Genomic DNA, 12,069 nt, shown 5'->3' on the forward strand with positions numbered 1-12,069 from the left:
CAGCTCAGTGGTGCTGCAGCCTTTGGGCTAGGGAGTCTGCAGCTGCAGAACTGGGGTGTTTAGGTGCTTGCTGGTAGGTCCTGGAGAGCCACAAAAGTGGTCCACAGACCTTGGTGGCCCAACACCTGGTGTACCTGGGTGCTTTTGCAGGTCTGCTGGACTTTGGTGGCTGTTCAGCTGGCTTTCTGCCACTGATGGGTTGGATGGTTCATACAGTCACTAGCTGGGAGGCCATGTAGAGTCAATACTGCCACTCATAGATGTGGGACCCGAGGAGGATTGTACCCGTGGATCTGGGACTCTGGGGTGGGCACTCGGAGGGCGTGCGCTCTGAAGGCAAGAGTTCCACAGATGGGAGCTCTGCTGGGCAGGGCGGGAGCTCTGGTGTGGCTGGCTCTAGGCAGGGCGGGACGGGAGCTCTGGCAGGGCAGGAGCTCAGCGAGAGGGTGCTCAGTGGGGTGGGGGCTCCTCGGATGTGTGTTCAGCGGGCGGGTACAGCTGCCCTGCCTCTACTGTCTCGGTCCCCAGGCAGTGAGTTTTGTGCTCATCTCACTGGTGCTGTGTGTGTAGGCTCCCCTGAGGAGGAGGGAGGTCCGAACAAGGGAAGTGACCCTCTCCATTCCCTGAGAAGTCCATGCCTGATCTGAACTATAAGTGTTCTTCACTTCTGTGGTTTCTCTTCTCTTTCAGAAAGCCAAAACGTCTAAATTCTGGCTTTGGTTGCCCCTCCACTTACCAATTTCAGTTTCAGGTCCTCTGCCTCTCAAAAAACGGTGCGTGCTTATCACCGCCATCTTGGATTTCCACATGCCCCACCACCACCACCGCCCAACTACATTCATAGCAGCTTTATTCATAATAGCCAATATCTGGAAACAACCCAGATGTTCCTCAATCAAAGCATGGATAAAGAAACTGTGGTACATTTACATAATGGAATAGTACTCAGTTATTAAAAACAAAGAAATCATGAAATTTGTGTGCAAATGGATGGAACTAGAAAAGAACATCCTGACTGAGGTATCCCAGAAGCAGAAAGACACACATGGTATATACTCACTTATAAATGGATATTAGCCACATAGTATAGGATAAACATACTAAAATCTATAGGCCTAAAGAAAGTAAACAACAAGAAGGACCCTAGGGAAGATGCTTAATCCTCACTCAAAAGGGGAAACAGGATGGACATCAAAAGCCTGAGAAGACAAGGAACAGGACAGGAACCTACCACAGAGGACTTCTGAAATACTCTACCCAGCAGGGTATCAAAGCAGACTTACAACCAAACATTGGACAGAGTGGAGGGAGGTTTTATTGCACTCCTCTACATGGATGATCTCGAAAAGCGCTCGGGATGCGCTCTGTTGACTAGTGGACCTCTAGTGATCCTGAAAATCCCAGGCAATGGGCTCTCCAACAAGGTCACCAGTGACTCCATCAGTCTAACGAAGATGGAAAGCAGGGTCAATACAATCCCCAGAAGATAGAGGTACAATACATACTTCATGGCTATGACGCCCAGCTCCTTTGTAGGGAAGTAGAGCTGTCTTCTTCTTCTAGAATGTCAGGAGGAAGAGTCAGGAGACGGCTACTGGATACTTGCTGTCATTCAACAAGGATGATGAGGAAGATTATCAAAGTTGAGGAAGGTTATCGAAGTCCCAACACAGAAACTCTACATAGGTGTTGTTCTGGATACAAATAAGGAATAGCAGAAACAAACAAATGAACAAAAACCTTAATTTTTGATACAAGGTCTCTCACTAGAACCTCAGCGTGTACTTTCCCTAACAATGGGAGTAGGGGCTGTCTCCAACTCTTTTGCCTGCCTTAGGATTCCTTTCCCCTAGCAGAGGTGCTTTGTCAGGCCCCTGTGGGAGAGGACACACATAGTCCACTTGAGATGTCAGGGTAAGTTGATATCTCTTTGGGGGCTTCTCCCAAAGAATGGGAATAGGAGGAGGGTGTATGACAGTGGGACTGGAAGGAGAGAGAGTGGGGGCTGTAAAATAATTAAATAAATTTTAAAAAGAGGAAAAAAGAACCCAGGGCTCATAAATTAGGCTAGACTCTTTGCGCATTGAGCCCTATGAATATACCTGTCTCCACTTTCCCAGTGTTAGAATCCTAGCACATACCTCCAAGGCCAACATTTCACATAGTTTCTGGGAATCAAACTCAGATTATCATGTTTGCATGCCAAGCACTTGGCTTGTCTCTCCAACCCCAATTTTCTTTCTTATAAAACTGAATAATATTTCATAGTATGTTTTTACCACACTTTATCTGTCTTTGTATACCGCATCAATGGACATTTGGGTTGCTTCTAACTCATGCTATTATAAATCATTTTAACATAATTTTTATTTATTACTATTTGTATCCCAGATGTAGCCCCACCCTCATCCCCTCCCAAAATCCCACCCTCCCTCTTTTCCTCCCTCATCTCTTCCCATTGCCCTTCCCCAGTCCACTGATAGTGGAGGACTTCCTCCCCTTCCATCTGACCCTAGTTTATCAGGTCTCATCAGGACTGTCTTTCATAGTCTTCCTCTGTGGCCTGGTAAGGCTGCTCCACCCTCAGGGGGAGGTGATCAAAGAACCAGCCACTGAGTTCATGTCAGAGACGTCTCCTGTTCCCCTTACTAGGGAACACATTTGGAGAATGAACTGCCATGGGCTACCTCTGTGCAGGGGTTCTAAGTAATATACATGAATAGTCCTTCTTTGGAGTATCAGTCTCAGAAAAGACCCCTAAACCCAGATTTTTTGGTTCTGTTCTTCTCCTTGTGGAGCTCCAGACCCTTCCAGTCTTCCTATCTCCCCCTTCTTTCATAAGATTCCCTGCACTCTGCCCAAAGTTTACAAATAGTTTTTATAAACAGGAACAGGCATGATTTCAGGAACATCTTACTATTTTTTTTCATGGTGGCTGTACCATTTTAGAGTCACAATAACTATACAACTACTCTTATTTATTTACTTACTTACCATAACTTGTCATTTTATGATTTTCTGATAGTGGGTATGAAGCGAATTCATTGTGGTTTTAATCTTCATTTCTTTGATAATCAGTTTTTTTATTTTATTTTTTTATTTATTCACCTTGCAACCTGATTGCAGGCTCCCTCCTCTCCTTCCATTCCAGTTTTTACGTTCCCTTCCCCCATTTCCCACTCCTGTTCTCCTCAGAGAAGGGGAGGCCCTCTCACCAAGGGTCCCAACCCACCCTGGTATATCAAGTTACAGCAGGACAAAATGCATCCTCTCCCACTGATGCCAAGCAAGGCAGCCCAGCTAGGGGAAAGGTATCCAAAGGCAGGTAATAGGGTTAGAGGTAGCCCATGCTCAAATTGTTAGGGAATCCACATGAAGAACAAGATGAACATCTGCTACATATGTGTAGGGGGCCTAAGTCCAGCCCGTGCATGCTGTTTGGTTGGTGGTTAAATCTCTGTAATAGGGATATTGAAGATAATTTTCCTTTCTCTGTTGAACACTTATAATATCCATATTGAATAATTGTTTCATTGTTGTGACAAAGTACCTGATAAACGCAATTGATAAAAGATGAAAGGGCTTATTTTGACTCATAGTTTGAGGTATAGCCCATTATGGGTGGAACTTGGTAGCAGGGCTTGAGACAACTCATCAAACTGCATTCATAAACAGGAAGAAGGAGATAAATTTTCATTCTAAGGTCATTTTCTCCTTTATATTCAGTCTAGAATCTTAGCCCATGGAATGATGCCATCCACAATTAAAGTAAGTCTCCCCACCTTGCTTAGCCTAATCCAGATAAGTGGCTCAAAGTCATGTTCAGACGTCTGTCCCCTATGTAATTCTAGATCCTGTCAAGTTGACAATACTACTCATAACAATATCATCTTTGGAAAAAATATTTATTCAGTCCTTTGTTCATTTTTACTTTTCTTTCTTTTCATTTCTTTTCCTTTCTTTTCTTTCCTTTCCTTTATGTTATTTTGAGATATAATCTCGCCATTTAGTCTAGGCCAACCTAGAACTCACTGTATAGTCCATCCAAACTGCCCTTAAACTCATGGCAACCCTCCTGCTGAAGCCTCTCAAATGCTAAGATGATAGGAGTGCAACCATACTTGGCTTTGCCTTATTTTGAGACAGTGTCTGTCACTCAAACAGTGTCTGAGCCCAAATAATCCTACCTCAGCATCCCAGATGCTGGGACTTCATGTTCATCACTGTCCTTTTTTTTTTAAAGGGGAATTTATTATAATTTTATTTGATGTGTATATATATCTATGTGTGTGTTACATGGGAGCAGGTACTCACAAAGGCCAGAAGGGGGACCTGGTTACACACAGTTATGATCTTTGCCCTATGTGGGAACTCTGCAAGAGTAATAAGCACTCTTAAGTACTGAGCCATCTTTCCAGCTCCATCACTCTCCATTTTTAGTTAGATCATTGGATTTTTATATCATTCAAATGTATTTTACGGGTCTTCATGTTAACCTATCACATATACAATTTGCAAAGTTATGTTGCTTTTCCACTATTGTCTGTGTCCCTGATGTACATTATCACATTTTTCTAATTTTACTTTTTTAGTCTACATGTTGAGGCCTTTAACTCATTTTTAGTTAACTGTATGTAGTGGAAAATAAGATCACAGTTTCATTGTTTTTCATGTGGAAATACAGTTGCCACATAACCATTTGTTGAAGAGTCTATCTAGCACCAATAGAATAGTGTTCACAACCTTGTAAAAGATTACTTGACAATATATGTGGGAGTTTATCTGGAGTGTTCTATTGCATTCTGTTGGTCTTTTTGTTTAAGTGTTGCATCACATTGTTTTGATTATTATTGCTTTGTAATGCAGTTTGAAATTCAGTGTGAGAATGCTGATTGGCTTGATCTTGTGTAGGTCTTGGGCAAGTAACAATACTTGCTATGATTTCACGAATGCAGTGGTCCTACTTTTTTTCAGAAGATACTATTTCAGCTCTGTATTCTCCAACCTCTGCCTCTTATATTCTTTCTGTTCCAATCCCTCTTCCAAAATGTTTCTGAATCTTAGGAGAAGGGAAAACTTTGTTCCCTTAAATTTTGTATTATGTAAGTGTACCTGCTTGCTTATATATGTGCCAGGTACAGGTGGGTACACAAGGAGGCCAGGAGCCCCTGGAACTAGAGTTACTGTAGATGGCTATGAACTACTATGTGGGTGCAGGGAATTGAACCTAGGATCTCTGCAAGACCAGTAAGTGCTCTTAACCATGAAACCATTCTCTCCATCCTCAAACTTTGTTCCTTTTAAAAACGTGTTTGTGATATTCAAAATTCCTTAAAATTTCATAGTAAATTTGAATTTTGTGTCTTATGTGCTGTACTTTTAAAATAATTCTTTGAGAACTTCATGTAATATATGTCTTTTTGCTCCTTTCAATTTTTTTTTTGAGACAAAGTCTCATTTTTTAATCCCAAGTGGCCCAGAACTTGATTTATAAAGCATGTTGGCATTGTGCTCACAAACATCTGCCCTCTTCTGCCTCCTGGGTGCTGTGATTAAAGGTGTGTATTATCACTCCCAGGCCTATACTGCTTTTTCTTCTGAAAACACTGGGATTTTAATGGTGATCACATTGAATCTGTACATTGTTTTGCAGAATTAGCAGCAGTATCTCCCCAAACATGAAAAAGACAGGTTACATTTTCATTTATTTGCGTCATCTCATACTACTTGTGATATTAAATGCATTGCTATTCTTTCACACAACATATTATTTTGTGATTACCCCTGGTACTCATTTGAGAAAATCAAGACATTTTTTAACACCTGACTGAAACTCAAGTTCATTAAATTTGTGGGTTTATTGTTTCATAAAATTTAGTGAAATATTCATCTACTGGCTCTCATACAAACTTTAAATGCACCAATCCCATTTATCACAGTTCATTGATAGTTTGTCTCTTTGGATGATTTTTTTATAGTTTTTGTAGAGTTCCAGTATCAAAAATCATTACATTTATTTTGTGCTGTGAAGTATAATTTGCAGGCATATTATAAATACATCCATGTGCTCTGTCTTAACTTATATTATGTAGTTCTCATATGTAGAAATTCTACTTCCTTTTTCTATTATTCACTCTTTTACTTAGCTTTCAGATAACATGGACTATACTTATTATTACTTTTAGTGTACTTGTCTGCTAATTCCAATATCTTTCTCATTTTTTCTTCTGGGTGTCTTGTTTTGTTTTGTTTTTGAGACAGAGGCTCTTGGACTCAAACTATGTAGCTGAGAGTGGCCTTGAACTCCTGATCTTCCTGGCTCTGCTTCCTAACTAATAAGATTATAGGCATTGAGAGGACTTAATTCCAAAAGGCCATCCAGTCCCAATAATTTCATGCAGCTTCCATGAGCGCCAGCCAATTTCAATCAAGATCACATAGCCACAGTAGGAATGCCTGTGTGTAAAGACTTTGTGACTTTAAAAGGGGGCCATTACTGTCCCCTTGGGTTTGCTGCTATCTTGTGAAGATGGTGACCCCAGCATGCTGGAATTCTCTGCAGAATAAACTTCTTTGATGTTTTCATACTATTTGATTCTGGGGTCATTCCTTCAGTATATTCTGGATACTAACAGCATGTGCCACTACATCCAGCATGGTTTCACTTTTGAGATAGGCTCTCATTATTTGATTCATGATCCTCTTGCCTTGGCTTCCCAAGTTTTGAGATTACAAGTTTGCCCATGTTTAGAGTTGTGTTTGACAGATAGATATATTGTCTCATAAGTTAAGGTTGGTTTTTTGTTTATTGTCTTGTTTGATCATGTTTTAGTTATGACCTATAATTTTATTTTTTTTTGCCTGTTTTACAGTGCTTTATTTTATAAAGGAAAAGAGAAGAGACTTAGAAAAATAGTTACACTGAGTTTCTTTTTGTTGTTGTTGTTTTGTTTTTTGTATTTTTTTTTAATTTTATTTTTTTTTATCAGTTACATTTTATTAACTCTGTATCCCAGCCGTGTCCCGATCCCTCATTCCCTCCCAGTCCCTCCCTCCCTCCCTCCCTCATCTCCACCGTGCCCCTTTCCAAGTCCACTGATGGGGGGGGGACCTCCTCCCCATTCATCTGATCCTGTTTTATCAGGTATCTTCAGGACTGGCTGCAAAGCCCTCCTCTGTGGCCTAACAGGACTGCTCCTCCCTTCGGGGGTGGGGAGACCAAAGAGCCAGTCATTGAGTTCCTGTTAGAAATAGTCCCTGTTCCCCTCACTTTGGGAAACCAATTGGTTACTGAGCTACCACAGGCTACATCTGAGTATGACCTATAATTTTAACTGGATGCCCAACAGTGTCAAATTTTAATTTCAGGACATTACAAATATTCTTGCACTTTTTATTGTTGTTGTTCAAGACTGGCAAGGCTGCATCATCACAAGGAAGTGATCAACCAAGTAAATGACAGAGATAGCCCCTGCTCTCCATACTAGAGGACTCACTTGAAGACTGAGGTGCCTTTAGGTTATATCTGAGCAGGGGCTCTAGATTATCTCCATGCATGGTCCTTGATTGGAATATCAGTCTCAGAAAATACCCCTGTGCCCAGATTTTTTGGTTCTGTTGCTCTCCTTTTGGAGCTTCTGTCCCCTCCAGGTCTTTCTATCTCCCCCTTCTTTCATAAGATCATGCATCTGTTTTGATCCCCTGTTTGGTGGAGCCTTTAAACAGGATAAACACCAGAAGCAGTGGAAGAGAGGGAACAGAACAGGAGCCTACCATAAACGTCCTCTTATTCATCATTATCATCTTCTTTCTCCACTTAGACTTAAAAAGAAACTTGTTTCTATGTGTAAGTCAGGCCTCAGTCTGAGAAGTAGAACCACTTGTTCTCTGGCTCTCTTAACTCTGACTTTGTCTCTCTCTGTATATGTGAATGTGTATGTGTGTGCATAATTTTTGAGACAGGATCTCACTATGTAACTCAGGATTCTTTTGAACTCATTATCTTCCTGCCTCAGCCTCCTGAGTACTGTAAAGTCATTTACCACCAGGTCTCCATGTGTAAAATATTTTAAAACATTTGTAACAGACACTTTTACCTTAGGCAATTGTGTGAGCTGGATAAACTGTCTCTCAACGGCTGGCCTTCATGACTGATGCTGGAATTTCAGAGTTCAACATGCAAATAGTTAGGAAGATAAGTTGAAGGTAGACATAACAAGATCACTGTAACCCACAAGCATAAGTTGGTACCCTCAAAGGAGGACTGAACTCTAAAACTATCTTTTTTTTGTCTGATCTTGATGGTATCAGTATCTTCCAAACACCAAGCCATTTTATGTCAGATAAACTCATATCCCTGGTTCAGGAGTGAGGATTCTGTGAGCAAACACTCCTGAAAAGAACAGTGCCTTCCACTGAAACTTCTGCAAGGCTGATTACCTAAATTTCAACCTCAGTAATGTGAAGAAGTTGAGATATTTCAAGTCCAGAGACAAATTGTCCTGGTCTATTTGCATCCACCTTAATAGCTATTTTTTTTACCTTCTTCTGTATGTGACCACTGGGCATGTACAAATATACCCTTAGTTTCCAAACAACCAGAGGCAAAAAATGCCATCAGATAGTATCCAAGGCTGACAGGAGAGTTTTCCCTGCTATGATGTAACTACCTACCTACTGTTTCCACTAACATATTTGAAAAGTGTCTTGACTTATGAGTTACTTTGTTCTGTTTCTATAAATACTTCATCAAATTGTTACCAACTTGGAGCATGGGATTTGGAGTTACCTAATTTGTGTTCCTGAGCCATGGTTCCTCAAATTTGGCTCTGGAACAAACTCCAATCCCTATTGAAGTGAAAGTTTTTTTTTTTTTTAATTTTGACAATCTAAAAAACGATGCAGGACTTAGTTTTGTCATTACTTTAAATAAACACCTGTTAGAAACAAATTAAAGGAGGAAGATTTGAAAGGTTATATAATCTATCAAGGCAGAGAAGGCATGTCTTTTGGCAGCTGTTTGCTCACATCTTGGCATACCAAGAGGCAGAGAGAACAGGAAACAGATCCTGATTATAAACCAGGTGATGCCTCACCCAGCAGATACCTACTACCTTAAGATAGGCCCTACCTATCAGAGGTCTACCATCTTCCCAAACAGTGCCATCAGCTGGGGTTCAAACACATGAGCCTGTGAGGGACATTTTATATCTAAACCATAAGAAAATCCAAGAATATAGCCAGGCATGTTGGTACCTGCCTTTAATCCTAGAACTTCAGAGGCAGGGGCAGGCAGATCTCTGTGAGTTCAAGGCCAACCTGGTCTACAAAGCCAGTTCAGGACAGCCAAGGCTATAAAACCCTGTCTAATCACAGTTATTAGAATCTGAAAGAATATGTGGAATAATAATCATAACAGTTTTTCTGATCATCTTGAAAACATTTTAGTGTTTCACTCTAAAATACTTGTTTTCTTTCTTTTTAACTTTTAAAAACTAATTTTACTTTTTTAACTGAAATGTGATACAGAAAATTCTCTGTAGAGGAATATAGAATGGCATAGAAACACTTAGAGAAATGCTCAATGTCCTTAGCCATCAGGGAGATGCAAATCAAAACGACCCTGAGATTTCACCTGACACCCATCAGAATGGCTAAGAGCAAAACCTCAAGTGACAATACATGTTGGAGAGGTTGTGGAGAAAAGGGAACCCTCCTCCATTGCTAGTGGGAATGTAAACTTTTAAAACCATTTTGGAAATAAATCTGGCACTTTCTCAGACAATTAGGAATAGTGCTTCGTCAAGATCCAGCTATCCTACTCCTAGGCATATATCCAAAAGATGCTCAAGTACACAAAAAGGACATTTGTTCACCCATGTTCATAGCAGCTTTATTCATAATAGCCAGGAGCTGGAAACAACTCAGAAGTCCCTCAACAGAAATTGTGGTACATCTCCACAATGGAATATTACTCAGCAATTAAAAATAAGGAAATCAGGAAATTTGCAGGCAAATGGTGGGATCTAGAAAATATCATCCTGAGTGAGGTATCCCAGAAGCAGAAAGACACACACAGTATATACTCACTTATAAGTGGTCACTAGACATATAAGATAGGATAAACAAACTAAAATCTGTACACCTAAAGAAGATAAACAAGAAAGAGGACCCGGGGTTAGATGATCAATCCTCGCTTAGAAAGACAAATGGGATGGACATTGGAAGTAGGAGAAAACAAGTAACAGGACAGGAGCCTACCAGAGAGGGCCTCTGAAAGACTACCTAGCAGTGTATCAAAGCTGATGTTGAGACTCATAAACAATCCTTGGACGGAGTGCAGAGAATCATATGAAAGAAGGGGGAGTTAGTATGACCTGGAGAGGACAGGAGCTCCACAAGGACCAAATATATCTGGTCAGAGGGGTCTTTTCTGAGACTATTTCTCCAGCCAAAGACCATGCATGTATACAACCTAGAACCCCTGCTCAGATGTAGCCCATGGCAGCCCAGTATCCAAGTGGGTTCCCTAGTGAGTGGAAGAGGGACTATTTCTGACATGAACTAAATGGCTGGCTCTTTGACCTCCTCTCCCCCCACCCCCGAGGGAGGAGCAGCCTTACTAGGCTACAGAGAAAGACATTGCAGCCAGTCCTAAAGAGACCTGATAAGCTAGGGTCAGATGGAAGGGGAAGAGGACCTCCCCTATCAGTGGACTTAGAGAGGGACAGGGAAGAGATGAGGGAGGGAGGGTGGAATTGGGAAGGAATGAGGGAGGGGGCTATAGCTGCGATACAAAGTGAATAAACTGCAACTAATATAAAAAATTAAAAAATAATAATTTAAAAAACTAATTTTACTTTTTTAACTGAAATATGGTATTTGTACATATATATCAGGTACAGCGTGATGATTTGGTGAATGTATACACTGTACAATGAACAAATCAGGATAATAGCATTTCTATCATCTTAGGTAAATAGGTACTTCCTACTTCTACTTTGTGTTTTAATTCAGAGTACTTGGTAGATTTTTATGAAAGCTTTTAATGTATGTTGTCAATACTACTATAATATATCATCCTTTCATTCATTTTGTTATTAATTACACTGATAGGTCTATTTATACTGAACCACAATAGCGTTAATTATCCCGAACCACTCTTGTATTCCCTGAATATATTTAACACAATGATAGTACCTTTGACATTAGCAGTTTGAAACTCTTTTGGATCCAAGGAATAAAAAGCCTACCACAAAACATCATCAGCCATAAAAATATTTGAGTTCCTTAGCACCAGGAGAAATGGTCATTTTAGGGACTGAATAACATTGTCAAGGCCTCAAGCTCTTTTATCTTTCCATGGTGTTGTCATTACAAATATCTAGCAATAGAGAAGTTGATTGCATTGTTCAGTGTCTGACTTCTGATAGTTCTTCCCATCGATACTTTGCATCACAGCAAGCTCATCAGAAAGGCCATAATCTCCTCCCTTTGTGACCTGACATAGCTTCAAAGCATGTAGTCCCCTTCTATTCAGAAATACTTTAGTTCAGCATACCTTCTAACCACCATAAAAACCTATTTGAGTCTCCCTTCCTTACTCACTCATGTTAGGATACCTGTCCTAGTAGTTAGGACAGGTACCTGTGTTGATTAGAATGAAAATGGTTCCCATAGGCTCAGAGAGAGTGGCACTATTAGGACATGTGTGGCTTGTTAAAGTAGGTGTGTCATAGTTGGACAAAGTATGTCACTTTGGGGAAGGCTTTGACATCTCAGGTGTTCATGCCAGGCCAAGTGTGTCCCCAACTTTTCCTCTTGCTTATGGATCTGGACGTAAAACTCTCAGCTACCTCTCCAGCACCATGTTTGCCTGCATGCCAACATGTTTCCCACCATGAGGATAATGGACTTACACCTTGAAACTGTAAGCTATCCCCAGTGAAAAGTTTTCCTTTGTAAGAGTGTCTCTTCACAGCAATAGAAATCCCAAGACAGCCTCACTGGACAAATCAGTCATAAATCTTCCCATTGTCTTAATATAGTTGTAGTATCACCAGTCTTGAC

At 40.6% G+C, this 12,069-nt stretch overlaps 1 protein-coding gene across 1 annotated transcript; it reads right to left on the reverse strand.

The window, feature by feature from the left end:
- Positions 1-1,300: 1,300 nt before the first annotated feature.
- Positions 1,301-1,660, reverse strand: LOC110542887 (hypoxia-inducible lipid droplet-associated protein-like). The gene has a single exon (XM_021629371.2). It carries the CDS (start codon positions 1,508-1,510, stop codon positions 1,328-1,330), a length of 183 nt encoding a protein of 60 aa, XP_021485046.2. The 5' UTR covers positions 1,511-1,660; the 3' UTR covers positions 1,301-1,327.
- Between the last annotated feature and the right edge of the window lie 10,409 nt (positions 1,661-12,069).

The sequence above is a fragment of the Meriones unguiculatus genome, chromosome X (genome assembly GCF_030254825.1).
Source record: "Meriones unguiculatus strain TT.TT164.6M chromosome X, Bangor_MerUng_6.1, whole genome shotgun sequence".
NCBI lineage: Eukaryota > Metazoa > Chordata > Mammalia > Rodentia > Muridae > Meriones > Meriones unguiculatus.